This window comes from Strix uralensis, chromosome 7, assembly GCF_047716275.1.
Source record: "Strix uralensis isolate ZFMK-TIS-50842 chromosome 7, bStrUra1, whole genome shotgun sequence".
NCBI classification, from domain to species: Eukaryota; Metazoa; Chordata; class Aves; order Strigiformes; family Strigidae; genus Strix; species Strix uralensis.
In genome coordinates, this window is record NC_133978.1 from 16,965,197 (window position 1) to 16,989,292 (window position 24,096).

Here is a 24,096-nt window from a genome sequence, read left to right on the forward strand (position 1 = left end):
ATTTTCTTTCATATAATTTTGTTAATATAAAATCAGTGGACTAAACCCTGCTCATACAGATTAGAAAATACGTTGTCACTTTCTGATTCAAATCTGAATGCTGAAGATCATTACATTCTGCTAGGTTAGCGTTATTTCCTATAAAATGACAGTATTAGATATTTTAGATTTGAAATCGTCTGCTATTTTCTTACTTCAAAGATAAAAGGTTTAATGAAGTTTACTTTTCAAAATGCCATCTACAGGCTATCTACATACAGTTTGCCCTCTGCTGCAAAGGCAATATATTCCACAAGCCTGTGGTTCACAGAGTGGTAGGTTGAAGATCATTGCTCAGAAGACAATAATGAGCTCAAAAACTGCATTGTCTTTTTTATGAATTGGTAACAGTGGTCTCTCCAGGCTTCAGTTAAAGTGCATTATTGTACTCTGTGTGAAGACTGTAGGCATGGTTCATGTTTTAAGTGTGGCAGTGACTATTGTTAAATCATGCCAGCTAATCATTATTACGTCTTTGAAGAGACATCTACTACCATCAGAGACTTGAATGATATATTAATATTCGTTTTGTCATAACATATGCAAGCCCAGGGAAAGAATATATGTAGTCTGTCAGTCTCAAGGTGGCGCTGCTCCTGAAAAGCAAAGCACATTCTCATCACCAAATTGAATGTGGCTAAAAAACATGGGATTGGCAGCATCTTTTAGATAATGTGGATGTTTTGTAAAAAGATTATCTTCAGCTGTAAGAAAGTTACATGACACATTTGCTTAAGAGAAGCAAATTTTTGAGGAGAAGTACTTTTTCCTTTTCTGGGTCCTGTTGAGATATTCCAGAAAATCCTGTGCATGCAAGGAAACCAGTTTTATCAACACATAGTACCTTCAAAGGTTTGAACAGTTGGCCTGAGAACCAAAGCTTCTCTATTACTCCTTTTGGTGCTGAAGATATGAGAACTACAGAAGTTCTGGCAGGTTGCATCCCTCCCATACATACTGCTGACAATAGACTTGATATACTGTCCAAGTGGTACCATTAGAGGCAAGGATCTCTCGAAACAGATTACACCATTTAACATTCGATATCCTAGAATTTATTTCCTTCTGCTAGAACTTTAGGTCTTGATTTTTGTTCTATAATACTAAATTCTACTTTTTTTTTCATATAAACAAAAGCACAGAATGGAAGACAATAGTTAAAACAGTTAAAAATAGCTTTTCAGTATATCACTTACTCAGTAGATCTCCCTCAGGGATCCTCACAGTCTTATTTATACAGAAAAGAAACTTTTCTAATCTATGTTATGGACATTTTGAAACACAAGGCTATTTTTTATGCAAGTCTATTCAGGGGATTAGCAAGCAGCATCTTGTAACCTAGTGTCCCAAACTTCTTCAAAGTTTGGACAATATTTTGAGACTCAATAGACTTTTTCAGACTGTGAAACACTGTTATTATTTCTCTGCTGTTGATTCTGTCTCAGAGGCCTTTTTATTATTGTTACAAGTTACTGATGTTAGCTCAGTCATTCCTCAGATTTGGATATATATTATTCATTGAACAGGATTCCTCCAACTGAAAAAGCAAGTTAAAATATTTGTTTGAAAGCAGTGTTAAAAACCGCATGCAGTAGAGGAGTCTTCTTAAAAGAAATCCATATAAAAACACTAGCAAACACAAAAAAATGGCAGATATGACTTGGAAAATGACATTTTTTGAGTAATTATAAACAAAAGGCAAAGTGCTATTAAAGCAATGTTATTAAAAGATGTGCTAATTTTCAGTTAAATTTTCTGTAAAAGACCAATTAGTTTAAAAGGCTTGACAGCATTAACTGCAAAATATAAGCACTCTGGTAATTATACTTTAAAAAATGATTGAACAAACGGGAAGGCATCCCTGAAATGTTTGAAAGAGCTGCAATACAGTTCCGGAACATGGGCTAGGTGGCACTACTAGCTCAGATATCTATGTCAGAATTTCCTTGCTATTTACCCAGTTTCGGTGTCTATGATGCATTCATTTCCTTTTTTCTGTGTTTAGACCACACCTATTTAATGTTCTCATTCTGGATGCCAATTATAGCGATGTCATACAGATGTCCAGTGTGGGTTCAGTTAACGGTAGTAGCAAACAAGTATTTCTTCAGTTTTTACAGTCAACAAAAGGGATTCACTACCATCACTGGAAAGTGTCTTGTTAAAACTTTTAAGTACAGCAGCACCTTTCCAAAGACATTCTGTAGATCGGTTTCTTATAAGTACTGGCATATCCAGGCCATGCACTCTCCCACTAAGCAAGTAGAAGATCACTCTGAAATTAATTTCAGTGTATTACTATTCCAAAGGAAATGGATATCAGCTAGTTCAGCTTTTCAGTGTCTCCCAGTACAAAACTGGCAAGAGGTAATGAGAGGAGTCTGATTTTTGTGACAGTCAAAAGCACGGACAGACGGGTTTGTCCTGAGGAGTGTGAAATATATTAGTACAGGAGAGAGCAACCCTGTTTAGCAGAAGATGACAAGTTTAAGCTTCCTATTCACCCATCCTTTCTTGCTTATGGTTGGGCATTTTCTGATCAGTTGCAATGACAGAGCAGTCTGCCTTGAAAATTGGAATCTTTTCACACCTTGATGGCAAAAACCACAAAACCCATCACTTGGCCGCACTCATCCATCTGATTAAGTGGTGACATCCACATCAGTCATGGCGTGAAACCCAAATTAAGCCATTGTTCCAAGATAAACGTTGCCTTCTTTGCTAATAAGTGTCTTAGCTTTGCCTTAACATTTGTCTAGCAGTGGGAGGCCTTTCTCCGGTGACAGCATTCTGTTCCATCGACAATAGACCTGATTCTTTTCTCATTTGCATCAGTTTCATAGTAGTGTATGGCTCCCAGAGTTACTCCAGTTGGCACATAAGTCAGAATTGGGCCCATTACGTCTTAATTGCACTGGGGTTAGGGGAGGGGGTGTTTATTTTATTTTGTTTTATTTTATTTGTATTAATGAATTTGTGACAGGTGCCTGACTTCATACATACTTTTACCAATGCTTTTATTTCTCAGTTCAGTATGAGATCTGTAGTAAAATGAGCGATATGGTCACAGTATAATTTCTTAGTAGCTCATGCTCTAGTGAGCTACAACTGAATTTACAATAAGGGGTCATTGTGCACTTGCACAGTACAAAATGCAGATGAGCTAAGAGTATATGTGTTTAAATTTTGGATGCTGGCTATAGTTGCTATAATTTGAATTACAGAATAGAGAGAGAAAGAGTTGGAAACCAGTGAAGGCTGGCCTAATGATACCTCCTAAAGAGTAATAAAATTATTAGTACAATTTTTGCATGTTTTACCAGTCCCTGCAACTCAGCAGTCTATACAAACAGGCTATTTTACACAAGCCAGCATCCATCAGTCTTAGAGCAGGTGAACGTTTCTTACCATAGTTGGCTTCATTGTAAACCAGACTTGAAAAATCTACCAGTAAAGATATGCTTTACTTTTGTTTCATGTTCTTCTATCTTGATATATAGATGTAAAACTGAGAATAGAATCTTTGAATAATACTATGTATCACTACTTAGAGAAGAAAAAGGAGTCAAAAATGCTGAATTAAAGTGGGGAAGCCATGAGAAAAGACAGTATTGCAGAAAATGGTATGCTTTTGTGAAGATGTGTGCTTAAAGTGCCATATAGAATATGTTGAAGCACATTTTTACTGAAAGGGCTTTTTCAGCTTCTACAATTGCAGTGCCTCCAACCTCTAGATGTGGCAGTATTTGGCTTTATATGCATGAAACTGGTGTCAAGTGACATTGTTGCCTAACTGCAGGAGGAAGAGAATTGTGCCAATTATTTTAGTTCTGAGTGGTACATAGTATACCAAAGGCTAAGAAAAGAGACTAAACTTAATGCCAATTTTTTTATTCTGAGTACTTCCATGTTGGAAAAGTATAACACAGTGGGAAGAGTTGCCAAAGAGGGCAACTCTGATTCTCACCTCAGGGACATCAAGGAAGAAGTAATTGAAAAATAAACAATCATGCCTGAATGTCTTCTCTCTCTCACTACAGCAATTCCTACTAAACATCATGTAATCACTCCAGACGTACATTCCTGCAAGGGATCACATTGATTTTTCTATATGTTAAGAAAGGTTTGAGTGCCTCCACATATGTAAGAGCTGGTTTGAGATTAGCTGTTGGTTTAGACTAACTGAATCTTCCTGAACCTCTGCTAATGACAGACCACTCTTTACAGTACACTTTGTATTCAAAATATGTAGTGCCTTACCCGGGCTAATTTAAAATAATTGGAGTTGATGGGATGCAAATATTTGCTTTAGGGCATGTATAACAATAACAATATGTTCCTCTCATTTTAATTTAATCAACAGGTGAATGGCATATATGCCGATGTAAATAAGCAGGGAAGCTTGAAGTTATGAAACTTCAGTGTAACTGTGAAAAACATTGCTGCATAGAATCATTTTCTTCTGTTTTATCTGTCATCTCAAGTGAACAATAAAACTGAAGTTTCATTATACAAAGAAAGAATATCAAAGTAACATGGGTAGGAAGCCAGTTCTGCTTTTTGATCTCAGGATAAAATATTTCAACCTGTACCTCAGTTTACCCATGTATTAAATACAATTACTTTATATGGATAGAGCAATGAATTTCATTGAAAAGTATTATTTAAAAAGTATTATCTTTGGATAACAAGCACTGTTTGAAAATTCAGTATTCATTTTCACTTGATTGGATTACAGACATTTTTTCCAAGTCCTAAATTCAATAAAAGTCACAAATCTAGTAATGGAATTCACAAATCCAGTAATGTCTATCCTGTGTACTCTACAGTGAGCTCATTTTCTTCTTGTATGTCCCCCATGCTTGCAACACTTCTGAAAACATGGACGTTAGTTACATTGTAAGTGATGGGGACTCTTTATTTTTGTTCAACATTACTTTTTGCCCAGTACATTGCATTGCAGATATTTAACAGAGTATCTCTGAACTATACCAGTATACTTTTAAGAGAACTTGAAAGTCATTCATCTGGCATTAAATTAATATTTAAAATACCCATTGTTTGCCTGACAGACCAGCAATGCTACAGATGCTGGCAAAATGTCAGTGTGGAGTAAATCTTCCCTAATAAACCACACTTACCCTATACCCTAGAGTTTTTTAAAAGGACCACCAGGATCCTAAACTCATCATACATTTATCTGGAATGAACTCAAGATGTTTAATTGATACATGCTTATGTCTGAACACTGTCAAGTCTCGTAATAAGATGTTTAGTACAATACACTGGTTAGACTGCTAGAGTCCAGCCACAGTAATAAGTAATGACATTTGCAGCACAAAGGCAGCTCCCCAACGAATTGGTGACAAGAGTAAAAAGGCAATCTAGCCTGTGTAAGCTTTAAATGTGGTCTGAATTTTACAATTACATGTCCTAAAGCCCATTATTAGACATGAAGGCAATAAGAAGGAAAGCAGTCATTGCATCACTACTAACACCAATTATAGGAAACATAAATCATTCAAATTTTTGTACTTTAATAAAAATCAGCCTGAATTGGTGTTTTAAAGGAAGGATATAGTATAGGAGCCTAATGGGATAGAAGAAAATAGAGTAATTGGAGGCTGCTGTCTTTTCACTGCCTATATAAAATTATTTGAAGAGACAGCCAAGAACTTTAAACAGCAGAAACCCAGAAAAGTTGTAATTTGGATGTCTTCAGTTGTGACTTTAATGGTGTTTGCTTAAAGAGCTTTCTTTTATCTCTGCAGACATACTTCAATGACAATATCCTCACACTGATACGGACATTGGTAACAGGAGGAGCCACACCAGAGCTGGAAGCACTGATTGCCGAGGAAAACGCATTGAGAGGAGGTTACAGCACACCCCAGACACTTGCAAACAGGGACAGGTGTCGAGTTGCTCAGTTGGCTTTGTATGATGGGCCATTTGCAGACCTAGGGGTAAGATCATGAAGGAAATGCAGGACCAAGGCTGGTCTGCAGTCTATTTGTTTTCTCTCAGACTGAATTAAAAATCTATCTTAATTAGTGTGTAATTTCCATTATTTAATTTAATAGAGCTTTTGGATCATTTGACAATTTACAGCACAGGGTGCCAGGTTTGCTTTTACCCTTTTCAAGAAGCTATATGACTCCTCAGACTCCTTGCCTTGGATATTTCATACAGAAAATCCTGTGGCTCTTCTTAGTTGTCAGCTAAAGAGAAGGATGAGTATGAGATGGATGGATGATAAGAATAGCTGACTCTATTCTTAACCATAATCCATTGTAAACATGAGCAATATGTATACCTTGGTTGGGTTTTGATAAGCTTATTTAATCTTTCCATGGAGCTTCCATACTTAAAATATGCTTCCTTGCTTAAAATATACTTAATTGCTTGAAAACAAAGCTATAAGATTTGTTTTCTCTTATTTCTGGATGAACTAAAATTCTTGGGAAATCCTAATTTTCTGACATTTTGACTCCACTAAAACCCCAAACCAAATAAATAAACCATTTTTTGAAAATGATGCATTTGGATAAAAGAGTATCTAGAAATGTTTTCTGGACCAAATCTTGTAATCTTGAGGTGAATTCCAAAGCACCACTTCACTTTGATGATGATGTAGGATTTGGTATTTCTTAAATTAACCTTGTGTTCACCAGCTCTGTTCAAAAAGAATGGAGCGACCTTCTTCACAGAAATGACAGGGAATCCCAGCTTAAGAATTAAGGGCGATGAAAGTACACAGACAGAAGTAAACAGACTTTCAGTTCATGTAGAAGTACATTCACAGTTGAGACTAACAGCTCATCAGAACACTTGGGCATACGGCATAACGTTTTCACAAATAAAACAAGGAATACCAATCCTTCAAATGCTATTTTGCCAAAGCCTCAATTGCACTACATCAGTGAAGGCAGACAGAATGCATTAACACTCATCATTACTTAAGAATCAAAATCTTAGATATACAAATTATGAAATATAAACTTTTTTTGCTAATAAAAATATTTATATTATTTATGAAAAATGGAATACATTTCATCATTGTTTCAAAGTAGGAGATATTTTATTATCCTTTTAACCCCTTAGAAATCAAATTTCTATTGTGCTTCCCAGTGAATTTATTTGTCTAGGTGACAGTATGGCTACTGCCAAAAAAGGGTCAAAAATACTAACAGTTTTAATACCACAGTTAATGTAATTTGTAGAATATGCCTTGTTTGATACCAAAATTTATAGTTGCAGCTTAAAGCAAATCAATCACTTTTCCCAGTTTACCAGCATTTCATGGACAAAGGCTTTCCAAACTAATGATCAATTTACATAATTACTTGAAATAAAACATTTAGATTATTAATTTCCTTGTGTAAAAGATTCTCATTCATGACAAACAACACGCTATCTATACATTGTCCTTTTTGTACAGGCTCATACTGAAAATCCTGTTCCCTGACATTGTGTTAACAGAGAAAAGAAAGGAAAAAAATGTACTGTTCTCTCTCTTTTTCTTTTTTTATCCCCTCTTCTTTCTTTCTCCTAGGATGGAGGTTGTTATGGAGATCTATTTTGTAAAGCACTGAAAACTTACAATATGCTTTGCTTTGGAATTTATCGATTAAGGGATGCACATCTAAGTACTCCCAGCCAATGCACTAAACGGTAAGTCCCGTCTTTTAGAACACTATTCTTCAGTCTTCTCAGCAAGGAAGATCCCAGTGCCTGTAATAAATCTAAAAAAGAGTTTTCTCCATTTTGTACATAACTTTGCCACAAAAGCTACCTCTTTGAGGACTTCATGATGAGTTTAAACCATAGGCTGGATATCATAGCATAAGTTTTCAGCTACTTTTAATAAAAAATCTTTAAAGTAAATTTTCAGAACATATCTTTCTCTTCTTTGATTTATGATGATCCACTGCTTGCATATAAGAGAAGGACTTCAGTTTGCTTATATCAGTCAGCTGTAAGTTACTGGATAATAATTTAGATTATAGTAGCTAGACTTTCTTCTTTCTGAATGCTCAAAAAATACTCATCTGAGTTTCCCATTGGTACCATCTGTATCTAATCATAATTTCTTCCAGTAAATGGAAACCCTTCTCTTGGTAGGCTGCATTTTTATTTCAGTAGCACCAAGGCTGACCTCAGTGCTTCAAATAGAGCAGACACGTTTCCATCTTTGCAAACTGAAGGCCATTTAACAGCTTACTTGAAATGTGTCTTAATTAAGTGGCTACTAGAAATACACACAGACCCATACCGGAACTATCACAAATCTACCATCGGTTACTGTTTCATTCTCTACGAGAAGTATTGTTATTGGGTGAACATGGCAGTAAACAACCCATCAGTCCACCAAAGCAGCTTCTTTTGTAAGGATTTGGACAAATTGGGTAGAAAAAATGATTTTCAGTTTAGATTTACACTGTAATTGCTATACTTGGGATTATTTCTTGGATTAATAAGTGACTCATGTCCCTGAGGCAGCTAAACCAGATTTCTTATGAGCACTGAATTAATTTGAAAAGAAGTTGTGAGCTTCATGATCAATTTTTACTCATTTGTTGCTTGGACAGAAAATGCCTATTGCCTTGCTGAAATATGTTTTTTACATGCATGAAAAAATTTAGCAGCAGGGTCTATAAGCCCTTCCTACCCTGGAAAGGGGGTTAGTTGAAGGTGAGGATTCTTGAAATTGATAGAGTTTTTATTTCAGGCCTGGGATGTATACTTAGAAATGCTGGATTCTTGGATGTGCAGATTTCTCTTTATGAATGCTCTTTCAGGCCATGAATGTATATGTGGAATGAATTAACAAAATTAACATCACTTCAAATTTTCTGATATATTTTCCTTAACTTTTTTATGTACCATCACAATCCAAACAAATAATTACATCCCTTGCTCTATTGGCAGTATTTAAATATTTAATAAATATATAGTAAATATGTATTTTCCTCCTCTCCGTGCTTTTCAGACATTCTTTTAAATACAGTTCCTGGTGGATATGTTACTGGTTTTTGTCAATATGTAAATCTGTTTGCTAGAGTCATTGCATTACCATGCAGCTAGAGAAAGGAGGGTGATTTGTATGGTGTCTTCTCTGAAAAATCATGACATAATTCACTTAAAGAACATCCTATTCAGACAGTGCAACAGAAAACATACAAAAAGTGATATCTGACATAAGAAGGTCCTAAATCATAACAGGTATTATGTGAGCTAAAATTAGGTACACACTGAAGGAAATAGAAATGCAAAAATCTGGATAAATGCTCTGAGATAAAAACTCCAAAATAAATTTTTTAGTACAAATCTAAACCTGCTTTATCTTTCTTTTTTCCTTTCTTTCTTTCTTGCTTTCTTTCTTGCTTTCTTTCTTTCTTTCCAGTTATGTTATCACAAACCCACCATATGAATTTGAGCTTGTGCCGACGGACTTGATCTTCTGTTTGATGCAATTTGACCACAACGCTGGCCAGTCCCGGGCCAGTCTTTCTCATTCCTCCCATTCCTCCTATTCTTCCAGCAAGAAGAGCTCATCAGTTCACTCCATCCCATCAACAGCAAACCGACCGAACCGCACCAAGACCAGGGATTCCCGGGAAAAACAGAAGTATGTGCAGGAAGATAGACTTTGATATGTGTACCTGCTCCCACTGTGTGTGAAACTTGCATTCACCACCCATTATCCTCAGTTAATGTTTCCAGCAGTAATGTTCGCTGTTTTCCCATGGAGTTCTCCCTTTTTGTATACATATTTTGCATATGTATGACAGTGTGCATGTGATTGTCATTTTTATTTCACCACCATAAAACCCTTAAGCACAACAGCAACAAAGCAGACGGACCAAAAGTTATTTATGATGCTAGGGGAGAAAAAAAAAAGATTCTAAACCCATAGGCACACTGAAAACATAAATAATTCACTGCAGTTACTCTACATATCAGAAAATAGAGTATATTTAACATAAACACTTGCTCTTGATGTCAGAGTTACACAAAGAAAGTCATTTAGTGCAGAAGTGTTGATGTATGTTGTGGTAATTTTTTTTATACTCATATTTACAGGAGTTGCTACATTTATTTGAAGCTTATAAAACTAACCCATTAAAAAAAAAAAAAAAAAACACAAAACCAAACCAAACCCACAACCAAAAAAATCCCTACTAATTTTTCACTCTCAAAGCATATATTGTATAGGGCTTACACTTTGTATAGATTATTGCTACGCACCTGCTCTATACCAAAGCAACATCAGGGACTTTTCTGCTTGTTTAAGGACTTTCTCTAAAATACTAGCTTTTTGGAGATAGTGTCTTTTCCCTTTAACACTGAAATTGTCTGGGCATGGAGTTGTAAAACTCCAGTGATTTAATTTAAGTTTAGAAAGAGTCTAATTGCATATTAAATTATTATTCTGTCTATTTATACTGCCACATGAATCGCTATATTTTCTTTCACTTTTGACATTTGGGATAAAAAGCCATATGTATCATAAATATTGGATGTAAGTCATTAAAAACTGCCTTCCTGGGACTTTTACGTCTCTAAAAGGTGAATTAGTCACCTTATGTACAGAATAAATAATGTTCAGAAAAGAGCAAGCATTTTTCTATGCTTAAGTATCAGATCTCAAGAGACTTTGTTCCTTTCCCCAGATGGTAGTTTAAGTTTTCCAAGTTAGAGTGGTGGTATAAATCTTCCAATAAGAGTCCTAATATGTGAAGATCCTCCAGAAATCCTGCTCCATGTTCTAGCTGGTTCTTTTCAACAGGTGCGTGCCAGTACACAGGAATATAGGGGAAGGCAACTGAGTGCCTGATGAGCAGAGCAAGAGGGCTGGGGTGGAAATACTGTGCTGAGGCATCATGTTCTAGGCATTTGCCAGAGTTTAGTTGTTACAGATTCTCACCAATCACACACCTAGCCAAACAAAAATTGTGGCAGGGAATTAAATAAAGTAGTGGAAAGGAACCTATCCTAGACAGCCATAGAAATGATACTTCAAGCTTGGTTTTTTCCTAATTTCAAATGCCATCCTTTTGAAATATAGAACTAGTTCTAGGTGGTATGAAGAGTTTCCCAGATTAGGGAGGCCAGAAACACATACCAACTTTCCTGGCTATTCAGCAAGAAAACATGCAGACAGAAAATAAATATTTGGATGTGGGAGTGATTAGCATTGTAACTGCCAACCCAGACAAGGTGCTTTTATGGTTAGTGTTGTTTTCTACCTTCCCCTTCCCCAAGCATGATAATTTTGAAAATTTGCTTGCTGTGTGAATTGACAATGAAGCCAAGCACTTTTACTGACAAAACCTGGAACCGTATAAGTGGGCTACGGAGAGTACCACTGTGCAGTGTTAAGCATAATGATTGGATATACAGTATATATGTGTGTGTGCATTCAAATGCAGCTGTAAGTCCTATCAGTGAAATACATTACAAATTATGGATGCCCCTCTACAAATGAGTCTGTTACAGTTGCTCTTCATCATAAAGACAAATTCATGCATTTCTTTTTGCAAAGAAAGTTATCATGTTTTGCCCTAAGAATATTTATTACTACAAGGATGTGCCAGTTAAAGTGCTCAACAGGAAATATAACAGTTTAAAAGCGTTGTAAAACTTACATAGCTTACTTCTTTTTCTAAAGTGCAACAAGGATGAATAGAATGGGCCAAGGTATGACAATTAATGGTTCTGCATGACCTAGCAACTGCTGTGGGTTTCCTTCTATAACTTTGTCCTTGTGAAAACTTGTGAAATTAAAAAAAAAAAAATAGTTACAAACATTTTTCAGTTATTGGTTTGTTTGGTTGGTTGGTTGTTTTGTTGGTTTTCTTTTGCCTTTTTTTTTCCCTCCAAACCAGGAGTAAAACTGGCTGCTGCTGCTGCTGTTGCTCAACCCTGTTTTATTTTTTATCCTCTCATCTGCTTGCCTTTCTAATTGCACGTGTCCTTTTGTAAAAACCCAGGTTCCTGCTCAATGAAGATGCCTACCCTGGTGCAGATATGACTTTAATTTCCCATTCTTCATTCCAATTCCTTTCCTCCCTTCCCATCCCTACTCTCCTGTCCCCTGTGTATGTTCTTGAGCATCTTTTTATGTTGGCAATATTGACTCAAGATAGTCGAGAGCAGTTATGCATTTTGGAAGAATGTTAATGGCTTTGACACCAAAATGCTTTTCCATTAATGTTTTATCTGTTTTCCATTTAGCAGAGGAAGGAAGGGTGTTAATATGAAGCCACTTGTCACATACTACATAATGATTTTATTCAAAAAAATAGTATTTGTATAACTGTGCAGCTCAAATAGAAAGAATATAAGCACTGTACATTAGAGAAGCAACTTGTCTACTTTGTGAGCAACAGAAGAAGAGTATCTAATATGGATGCTTATATGAGTATACTAATGAAGTTAGGAGGTTGGTCATTACAAGTAGAGGAATGTTTAAATCAACTATGTTATGTTGTCAAAATTTTTTATATTGAAAAGTAACAGGAAATCTCCTGTTTGTTCAGAAAACTATCCCAAGTCAAACATTCTTAGTAACTACCCTGGTTAGTTTCTGAAAGTGGAAAAGCAGCACCAATGTCAAGAGATGACATTTTAGAACTTTAAATGGAGGTCCTGCCAGTTGCTTAAGTCCCAGAATGGTTTTGACAATGGAAACTAGGTTCTTAGTAACTTTATTGATCTGAGTGTGGATACAAAATAACATGTAGCAAACCTTCAAGTTCTTGGCATGGGTTCTTACTGGGTTAAACTGGCAGTCAGGCATTTTCCAGTGAAATTCCCATTTTCAAAAGTAAGAATTTTGCTGGTTTAAAAACCAAAAAATCATCAAGAGCAAGTCCAGCTTTTTGTCCCAAAACTTTAGTTACCTTGGACCAAAATAAAGACCTTCACAGAAAGTAAGAATAGTTTTTCTCTGCCTGCAAATTGCTTGCTGCTGCTACTTGTAAAATATTTGTCTGCCAAAGAATTGCTGAGCAGGTGGGAGGAGAAACTTTCATTATTTTTTTTCATATAGGAAAAAATTGCACAGGAGAATTTTCAGCTTAGCTGTAAACAAGATGCCTATGTGGAGGGGGGGAGACACACAAACACATACGTACAGACTCATTTGAAACTACAGGTGTCACAAAAGAAAAAGAAAAGCATGTTTAAAACAACTGTAAGGTAACCTGGGATTATGGTGGGAATAGAGATTTAGTAGATCTTTGTGTCATGTTTAGCTAGTGCTTTCTTTGCCTCTGCTCAGAAGAGAGGGTGTTTCACAGTGACATTTATTCAAGTGTGATTACTCTGTCCAGAGATAATGACAGGAATTTTAAAGCACCAGAACAACAAATCTGATAGAATTGCTTGAGGTTTCACACAAATTGAAGAAATCTGTATTTTGATCATTTTACTTCAGTTATTTATTTATTTTTATGCTGCAGGGAACAGTCTTAGACAAGATGTTAATTTTTATTTATTTGTAATAAGAGCATGAAGGCTTTAGAACTTCATGGACACACTAGGATGCTGATAGCCCATTGCAGATGCAGGTGTTTGAGAGGAAAGTAAATGTTTTCTGCTTTCTGATACATGAAGTTACTGAGCTGTTCCAACATCTCTCAGGTTATGCTTCCAAAAAAACCCCCATCAAACAGTGTAGGAAGATCAGGGATTCTCTTGAGCTCTTACAAAAATAAAATAGAAAACTATGCCTGTTCTTACTGTAACACAGAAACGGCTTAATATGCATGTGCCAAAAGGAAGAGAAACAGACTGAACATGACAGAAAACTAAAAAACAGTTGGTGAATATAACAATATATAAAGACTTAAAAAAAGGTTTTCTGGAGTGATTTAAAGGAAAGAGTAAGTTGGTTAAGATATGCAAAAATTCATGCTAAGACTTTGAAAGATATATCAAAGTGAGACTGAGCTTAACAAAAAGATTGAAAAGTGTGTAAGGGATTCAAGAAGGACATTTAGTAACTGGGAGCAGAACCTTAGTGCCCAAGAGTAAAGATGACAAGTGTCAAGCTCACATTTCAAAGGTAAGTATAGAGGTCGATGGACTTTCACAGGAGATTCATCATTATGTGGTCAAAGACAATTTTAACAGCAGAAAAGGAACAGGAAAGCTAAAAAGCTGGGTCCAAGCATTTGATGCTGGAGATGATAATGCCTGGATCAAGATTTCAGCACTGGCAAAAAGAAATTAGAATCTACCAGTTTCTGCATTTATTATTTATTTTCTGTATTTATTACTTGCCAGGTAAAGGCAAAAAGAGACTTGATGGTGGTTTTTTTAAAGATCAGCTCCCTGGATATGAGTTTTATTGTAAAGACTAATATATAAATAATTGCCTTGTTTTGAAAATTCCAGGGAAAGCAAGGGAGATGGAAATGCTTTACACTGGCTGATGAGAAGCACAGTGCAGTTCATCCCTGATCCTAAGCACTCTCACAGTTCTCCCTTTTCTTGCTATGAGGTTGAATTAACTTGCACCAAGGTCTGTTTGTAAGGAAAGTTTGTGCACCTTATGTTAAAAAAGAAGGTAGAGATAAAAGTTCACAGCGCTTAACTTGCCTCAAAATCATTTTAAACACAAACCATTAGAAAACTGTTAGTTTGAAATTGTTTATGTGATCTTGCAAGGCTTTTAAAACATGATAACCATCACACTTTACACCTCTCTGAAAGGTTAGTTTAATCGTAGATCACATAAAATTGGTTTCCACAAATGCATAATGGTTCATGTGTCACACTTGAACTAAATGGTTTTTTAAATGGAGCTGAAATTATTTTGATGTGTACACATTCCCAGATTTTTTTTTTCTACAACCTTTCTTAAACCAGCCCCCATCAGGAACCATTCCCTTAAAGTCTCATTAATAATTCAGATGTTCTGATGACTTTAAAAGATCTATGGAATTGAGGTTTCTTTTTTTTTTTTTTTAACTGCTTGACAAAAAGATAAATGAATGTAGAAAGAAGCAGTAGGAGCCTGGCAAGCTGTAGATCATCTCTGAACAGATTGTAACTTTATCATTCTGTCAGGAAGAATAATTTAAAGCACTTAATCAGTTAGCTTCAGTGTGCAGGATGTAACATTATGAATTCCTATCGTCCAATCTGTTCAAATCAAAGGGAACTTAATTATAATAGGTAAGAGAGAGAGAGAGAGATGGGAGACTGAACATTGTTCAGACTCTGGCAACTTTAAGGGGGCAGGGAACTATTTACCCTGATTAGAAATGAGTAGGATATTTTAAAAAGAAGTAAAATACATTTTAGAAAATGACAAGAAAAATAATGCAGTAGTTCTGTTTACCTTCATTAATAAGCCACTAACAATTAATACAATCCCTTTTTTCAATTTAAATTTTCTAAAAGGCATAAGCACAGATAACAAATATACCTGAAAAAAAAAGAGATGGATTAAACCCTCATGAGTTCGCGGTTTGTTGTTGGGGAGTGGGAGTGTTGCATGTAAATGCTTAAAATCCGTATCAAGTATAAGTGTTTAAATTTCACATTCACGAAAGTGACTGAGAAGTCCGGTAATTCTGGAAATCAATCCACTTCTTTAGAGGCCCTAACTTCAAAGCTAGTTGCTTATTTTTATGCATTTATGCCCAGATATTTGTCCTTTATTCTTCCTGGTCTTCCAGTTTCTATTCTCTGCTTCACCTCCTGAGCTTTTGTACTCAATCCTTGGGTTTCTGAGGTGGATTTTGCTTTGCTTATTTTTATTTTTTTATTTATTTAAAATGAGCACTCCTTCCAGTCCTGCCCCGATTCCAGCCCAAATGCATCAGCATTTCAGTGGTAAAAAAAAAGTGGCAGTTTGTATTTATGTGAGACACTAAAGCTTCTGAAGCATTTTGGGTTCCCCTTTGGAATGAAATTCTACATCTCATACATGTAAGAGCAGCAGCTGTGATGTGGCACACATTAAACCTTTCATGTAATAATGAAAATGCCCCAGTTGCAGAATCCCATCCCCAGAACCATTTGTGCCCACTGCTCTGCACACCCGCCTCTGGAATCTGGGGAAAGAGGCTTGAGAATGGAGACCCCCTCTTCACAGATGCTTGTCAAAGCACAAACACCTAATGGCCATAAGCCACTCAAAGACTAGCAGTTTCTAAGTCTTTGAATGGACCTATCTTGTAAAGTTGCACACCTGTCATTAAGAAATTGTAGTAGTAATTGCTCTCTAAAGATCTTAAGAATTTTTTTTTTTTTGGGGGTGAATTTTGAGAAGTTTTTGTCCACGGATGAACTATGCAATATAGTGGTTACAAGCATAATCAGCTAGTGATTGGCTGCAATGCTACAGCCTCTCAGCATCCTCACTCTCTCCCACATTGCTCCCAGCCCACCTTAAATTAGTACCATAAAATTCTTCCTCTGTTCATGGAGAGAAACGCTGGCCGAAGATGTAAAAGGAACAGCTTCCCCTCTAATCTTCCTTTAAGTCCTTTGCCTTGCTATCACGTATTGCTATCAACCCATTCAGTATTATGTTGAGCCCCTACTACAGTCATCTGCAGCGTCAGGTGTGTTCCATACCCCTTCCCAAACTGGAGAGTTAAGCAGCTCCCAAACAGCCAGGTTGCTAAGTAGCAATATAATGGCCATCCCGTGCAGGAACGCAGCCATCTGGCAGCATGAATGCAAGCCCTATTTATTCTAGCACCAACTGCCGAAAGTTCTTCTTTACGTTCTCCTGCATCATTTCTGAGCCAGCGCTAGTGACCACACCGAGGCTGAATATGGACTCACATGCTCTTTTCTGCATTACCTTTATCCCATCTGTTCTCCCTGGATTTTTAGTTCAGCCTTTTATTTGTATCATTTTTTCAATAAATGAATCAGAGGGTGTTCACCTGAGCATGAAGAAAAAAGAGCTCTCTTACATTCAACAAGCAAACTAGCATATTGAGTTTTCTTTAGCTTCTACTATCAAATCTGCAAACATGTCATCCTCCTTTCATGAAAAGTATTTTCAGAGGTATTAATCTAATGTGATGTACTGCTACTAATTAGTCAAAGCCACCTTCTATTGATTGCCTTTTCTCTATAAACTTTAATGACTGCTCCCCCCTCCTTTTTTTTTTTTTTTTAATGTTTATTTGTATATGTGCTTCACTAATTAAAACTCTCATTTTCCCTCCTTATTCTGTCTCTACCCATTTTGCTCCTTAGCAGAAAAGAAATGGTTTACAGATGAGCCGGATAATGCCTATCCCAGAAACATTCAAATCAAGCCCATGAGCACTCACATGGCCAATCAGATCAATCAATATAAATCAACAAGCAGCTTGATACCACCAATCAGAGAAGTTGAAGATGAATGTTGACTCCTTCGAGGCCAGAACTATTTTTCTAAAGCCTGACAAACTTCATGAATGGTGATGTGACATTTATTCCTCTTACATGCTGAACCACTGATGGAGAAGTTAAGAAGGGCAAGCTTAATGGGAAAATAAAGTAGACAGATCTTTGTTTGTCTGCCTTCAATATTGCTTCCACGTATTTTGGAAACTATTTAATTTATAAACGAACATAATCAAAACTAGTCATGTATAGCCTCTAGCATTTTAAATTATTTTTATTTATTAGAAAAAAATATATTTTTCTTTTTTTTCATTGTCAAGTATTTTCCCTTAAAAAAAACCTGCATATGTGGCTAGACTCCTAAGAATTTAAAATAAACAAACCTCAGTCTTTGGCTTAAAGGAGAATGATGGTCACAGTTATAAAGACATGTAATTAAGGGAGACAAATGATATATTTACAAAAAGAAAAAAAAAGGTCCAACTTGTATTTTAGTAAATCAAAAAAAAAGAAGAAAAAAAAAAAAGACCAGTTCACCAAAATGTTTCTTTACTGGAGGATGTGTATTTTGTTCAGCATTGACACCAGCTCTTAATAAACTGAACTTATTTATTTTCAAAGTTGAAAGTCATATTTTTGTACATGTAACATTCTTCTGAAATATTCATTGTTTTATTACCATATACAGATCATCTTAATTGCCAGTTATGTTAAGGGCCAATAACCCCCACACACACTGCGTGCCCCCCCCAAGCATGCACGTGTGCACACACACACACACACAGAAGCCCAGCATCCTTGCTAACCTTCTGCAACACTGGTTTAGTGAATATCACTACCCTAAACCGAGGGCTGTGCAGATAAGGTGCTCACAGGCAGCACTTGCTATAAATGACAATTCTGGCAATTCCACTCCACTGCCCATTAGCCATCAGCATTTGCTAGTTTCAGAAAGGCAAGCTTGGTAATGCCTCTTCTTTTGCCATGTATTACAGTGCTTTAATCCAGAGTGCATAAATAGTGCATGAAATCATAAGTTATAAACCTTCTCATCTACCATATTTTGTTGGGTTTTTACTTCAGAAGTGCTGATGGCCTTGCATCGGTCTTGTTTATTTGATTCAAATTCTTCCTGGTATGTACAGAAGTTTAGCTCCAGATCTTTGCACTTTGGTGATAGCTCATACCTTGGTAAAAGGCATACTGAATGTCCTTTCAGTGAGTTCAGATCAGGATAAAACCTGCTTTAGCCTCAGCTCTATAATCTCACAACATGCTGTTCTCAGTTAATTCCTGTACCAAACAACATTTTATTTTAGCAGTTGCTTTTTTTTTTTTCCTTTAGTTTGTTTTGACTTTGCTGGGACACCACACATAAAAGTACAGTAATAACCAAAATAAAAGTAATGAATGTATTTATTATGATAACTCACAAAAGGCCTTTGATGGGTGCCTTTTGTGTTAACAGTTTCACAAAGATGCCAACAAGCTTTAGAGCCATCAGACAAAAATGTGATGTTGCATATCTATCCACCAAAGCATTTGATGCTCTAAATGATTTAGTCACTCTATCTCAAATTAGCAACATCTGACACAATTGTATGAAGAAAAATAAAAATAAAAAAAGGAAAAGGCTGTGCTAATAAGGATTAAAACAAAAACATAGGACCCAGTCATCAGAAAGTCATCAGAAAATTTTCATTGTGCAAGTTAACTTTAGGCTTTGTAATTTTGCAGAATTGTTAAACACCACAATAAAACATACTGTGGTACTTTTATCATTAGAGAAATATCAGTGAATCAATCAAATACAAAGCAAATGAATTTATTGTGAAAACAATTATGTCCACTATATAATCCAACATTTAAGCTAAACTATCTCAGCTTTAATGTTTGTCCACTGGCTGCAGTACAAATATAACCATACTAACACCTAATAGGCTTTATTCTGGAGTGAATTCTTGGACTGTGACTACTTTGTTGTTACATTTTGTAGACTAGCTATTTAAAGACAATAACAAGAATTGTTAATACAGTATCTGTAAAATTGGATTATTTAAAATATTTCACTCTCTTACAAACTAACAAAACAATTTATGCAGTTTTTCATTATTATTTAGACCATTTTTAATCCATTTCACAGTCCCCAAAACAGAAGGTGAGTCTGGTGAGTTCTTCCAATCTATGCTGCTTCAGCTAGTGACACATTATAATCTACATCCAGTTCTGTGCTGGGTCATGTTAAGCCTTTACTTTGAAGTCAGTGCTCCTTTTTCATTTATGAACTGCATTCATATTATAACCAGAGTGAAAAAAGCTGGTCCTGACTATGGGAGAATTTTTGAAATTTGTGTTCAACTTCACCAAGTATACATGATTTTTTTGTTTGTTTCTTAGAAGGCTGGTGTTTACTGTATGAGCATGGAACATTCTATCTTATACTTTATCATATACAGTGCCATTTCTGAGTGCCCTTCCTTCAGAAGTGAGCATTCACTGGATAAAGCATACTAATTAATCAAATACAACACTCCTACATAGCTAAGGTTTGTGCGTGTCTCTGTCCAGTTTAACTGTCACACCCGAAAATATCATGCTGCTAACTGTACATAAATAAAGGACACGATATGAATACATTCACACTCTCTCCCAGAACAGATAGTTCCATATGTAACAACAGATAGACAGAACAACACCTGTAGAGAGCAAGCAAGACAGAGAGACACAGGTATAGTTATTGTTTTGCATTTCCCATTTATAGACAAACTAAGAGCAATCAATAATCTTTTCTCACTCCTCTTTTTGATGATCAAAGATGCAGGACTGACTTCTGGCAATTAGATGAAGGAACATGTAGAAAACCTGTTTGGAGATCTTTGACATTCAGCCATTAATGACTACAAGGCCAGCACCAATATTTGGATATATGAAGATACATCAAGGAAAGTGTCTGAGAAAGTGGCTTAAGCGACAGCTGACAGACCACATGATGAGTGATGTAGAAATAAGTTTTAGATCTTTATTAATAATTATTAGTCCTTTCTCAAAAGACAGCAAAAGGGGAGGGGAAAAAAAAGAAATTCAGCTTTTTCATTAACTGCATACACAATTAGTATAGGCTAAACAATTTCTCTTTTTTTTGGTAACTCACGGAGAGAGAGAGAGAGAGAGTCTGTGTGTCTGTGTATGTGTGTGTGTGTCTGCATATATGCATGGCCACACATACACACCTATATATGTGTGTGTGTGGATATATCCATGCATATGTATGGGGGTGTATATGTGTTTGATACAGAGTCATCACAAGAAGGTGGTCATTATTTTTTGTTGGGGTGGGGTGAGGAAAGACATGAAGAAAAAGAAAGTATGTGACTTTTACAGACTAGCACATGGAGGACTATTTCCTCCTAGTTTGACCAAAAAGTTATACTAGTGGTGTGCTGACAGTACACTGCACAAACCTCTCTGAGTGCTGAAGCAGGCATGTGGTCCTGGCCCCTCCTCGCACCCACACACATGCGTGCTTCCACATTGCCAGGAAGTCTGTTGTCTCTCTGTCTTGTGGCTATTATTTTAATTTATCCCATGAAGCCCATGAGCACTAAGATGAAAGGATAAAACTGTCCTCTGCTAGGATGCTGTTTGGGTGCCAAGTCCCAAGCACAGCAAAAGTTAAGATGTAAAGAAAAGAAGATATTCAGAGTCTAAATGCAAATTTTAAGGCCTCAATGTGACTATCTTTTAGTGTTGCTTGTAAGATGACAAGTATACCATGTAGTTATTAACAGGAGAAAAAAAAAATAAAAAAGATGCAAACATTTCCAACATTCCCTTGTACTTTTCAAAAACTTTCTGTCACCTCTGTTTTAACAGCTCTTCTTCTTTCATATCAGCATTGATGGCCAAATAGTAGGAAGCGCATGTGGCAGAAAGTACAAACCCCTTGATCTGGGGCTTGATCAGTTAGTTATACATAGACAACATTGTTATTTCACCTGTAACACAAAGGGACCCTGCAGGCCTACTAGCCCAAGAGCCAGGAGCATAGGTACAGAGAAAGCAGGAGGTGAGAGGGACATGACACATCAAGGTCCTGTAACAACTGTAAGCATGTGGCTATTTCCAGTTCATCTTTGATGGGAAAGCCAGTACTGCTTTGCAAGGTGAAGGCCATGAGCTTCAGGATAATGAGGATCCTGTGTAACCTTATTAAGCCACACAGATGTCTTGAAAAAAGTTGATGAGTCTTCAGCAGCTTACAGGCTGTTGTAGCAGCTGGGGCTGTACAGGAAGCCAGGTTTAGCCATACTAAAGAATTTTTTTCCCCTATTTTTGAATTTTAAAGAAAAAGGCCACCCAAAGAATCAGGCAGCATGGATGTGAAAAGACTTAATTGGCCTCAGCCAAATGTGGACAAGAGTAAAATTAATTTGCATGTAATGAACAAGAGACTACAAAAGTATTATCTGTAGCCTTTTATTACATGTTGTTGGGTGGTGGTGGTGGAGGTGATTGTTGGTGTTGGGGTTTTTGGCCAGTGTAAGGATGATTTGCATTTCTTGAACCTTCCATAGAGTAAGAGAAGAAGGGAAAAGCATAGTAATGTGTTCTCATTCAGAGGGTACTGGTTTTGTTGTGTCTGTGTAAACTACATCTAATAACTATTGCAATAACTGGCTGCATAAACTAATGCGTAACAAAAAAAGCAATAATCTAAAAATTAGTAATTAAGCATGTTTTCACTGCTTGGTCACTCACCGGTGAATCCACAAACATGCTAGCAACCACCCTGTTCTAGCTGACTCACATGGGCTCGAAGTTAAACTCAGAGTAGGTGCTTAAATGGTTTTGTCAAGAAACAAGGTCGTAAGGGCTTCAGGATCCCAATGTATTTGAGACGAATACATACTGAGTTTGGAAAGAGGGGTATTTTGTTTTAAAGCTGTTATCATTGTGAATTTCTTTAGCACCAAAAGAAGTGTGTGTCTCACCTTTCATTTCTTGTTTTTAATGTGCTTAAAGAAAATAACTTATTGTGTGAAAGGCGATGAACAAGACAAAGTGAAAACAGCAACCCTTTTCCTGTGTTATAGTGGATTGGCCTGGTAATATCTGCCAAAGTCAATGGCAGATGCATAAAAAAATTCAGGGGAAAGGAGAGTTCTTTCTTTATACTTCTTCTTTTGTTTTTCTCTCCCTACCATCTGAACCACCAATATCCCCAAAATATGAACAAGCACTTTTTTAATTTTTATTTTTTAATTCTAAGGGTACACAAACAATCCCAGGCTTAGGGAATGATACGGGGTTTTTTTTAAATTCAGTATGTATGCATACCAGGTCTCCTAATGTTCAGTTAGCAGATGTAATATTTGTAGTACTTTTGTACTGAGCAATACTAGTAGGTGTGGGTACAGCCCCCATCAGAAATAATGAAAGGACTGAAGTAGCTGTTCTGCTGTGGACACTGCCTAGGATGTTACATAGGCCTATAACACTGACAGTTCTGCCCCAGCATTTATCAAAGCTATATTTATATAAGTAATGTATCTATTCTGCACAGATAGTCTCTGCTATAGAACATGCAGCCACATGGAAACTGTATAGTCTATAACATGCAGTAGTCTATATAACCAAGTAAATTCCACTGAAGTTAATAAATAGGGCTACTGATCTAATGTATCTGTTTTATATAATAGTGTTGTACTGTTAACTGGCAAAATGAGAAGGGGTAGGGGGAAGGAAGAAAATATATAAAATACCTTTTTTTCACTTCGGGTCTAATTTAGAACATCATCTAACTTAAGAAGCTAAACACAGTAATGCTGCATCGAATTAGAACCTTAGTGAGGTTGAGAAAAAGCTTCTTACTGCTTCAGTCAATGCATTTTAGAGGAGAGCTTTATAACTTAAAAAAAACCCAAAACAGCGCAACATATAGGCAGTTGAATACATGTAATAGAAACATAGGTTTTTCAGAAACCAAAAATTTGAGCATATGAGCACTTTGTTGACTGGACAATAACTAACAGGAACCACATGAAAAGGTCAGCAGAAGTTATCTCAAGTTTTCCTAAGTAGCAATTAAAAAATGCTGCTTCTGCCATGGAATAGGTTGGAACACACACGCTTAGCCAATGCAAATAATCTAACCTCTGCCCCCCAAAAAAGAAAAGTTGCTATAACTTTAACTTTTGCATTTCTATAGAGTTCAAGGCTGATGTTTGATTTTTTTGTCCTTCAAAAAAGACACACACATGCAAATACATATACGCAATATATTTTGATGGCTACATGTGTCTATTTAGTTATAATTTAGGAGTGGGGATTGGGGAGGGGGGATGGACACTGAGAACCAGCTATCATCTTAAAAGCTCATAAAGAAAAAGGAGTATGACTTTATCATTTTACTTTTTACCATTATGGGTTGGTGAGAGAGAACAAACGCTGGTGCTCAGAAATGATCTACCTGACTTTGTCATATGTAATATCCAGTGATAAATATATTGTCCTGTAAAAAGGGTTTGTACATAACTTGTACATGGTTTCATTTTGTATTTTTCTCAGATTAAAATTTATGTATTTGTGTTCTAAAAGAAGGAGAGATTGCTGTGTTTTCTTTTTTCTCTTCGAGACAGGCTGTGTCCCATAAAGTTATGCAACACATATCTCCAAGTCATGAATAATACT

The 24,096-nt window shown here is 36.2% G+C and overlaps 1 protein-coding gene across 19 annotated transcripts in view; it reads left to right on the top strand.

Annotated features, from left to right (window-relative positions):
* Window positions 1-24,008, top strand: part of KCNMA1 (potassium calcium-activated channel subfamily M alpha 1) — a 514,017-nt gene extending 490,009 nt beyond the window's left edge. For 5 of the 19 annotated variants that reach the window (XM_074874552.1, XM_074874551.1, XM_074874555.1 and 2 more), the window contains 5 exons: window positions 5,811-6,005; window positions 7,595-7,713; window positions 9,446-9,670; window positions 11,714-11,742; window positions 17,278-24,008. In XM_074874552.1, coding sequence (XP_074730653.1) covers window positions 5,811-6,005; window positions 7,595-7,713; window positions 9,446-9,670; window positions 11,714-11,742; window positions 17,278-17,429 — 720 coding nt within the window. In that variant the 3' untranslated portion in view covers window positions 17,430-24,008. Of the gene's footprint in view, window positions 1-5,810; window positions 6,006-7,594; window positions 7,714-9,445; window positions 11,853-17,274 lie in introns of those variants that run through there. The other 14 variants (XM_074874558.1, XM_074874560.1, XM_074874566.1 and 11 more) reach the window with 4 other exon arrangements.
* Window positions 24,009-24,096: the final 88 nt, after the last annotated feature.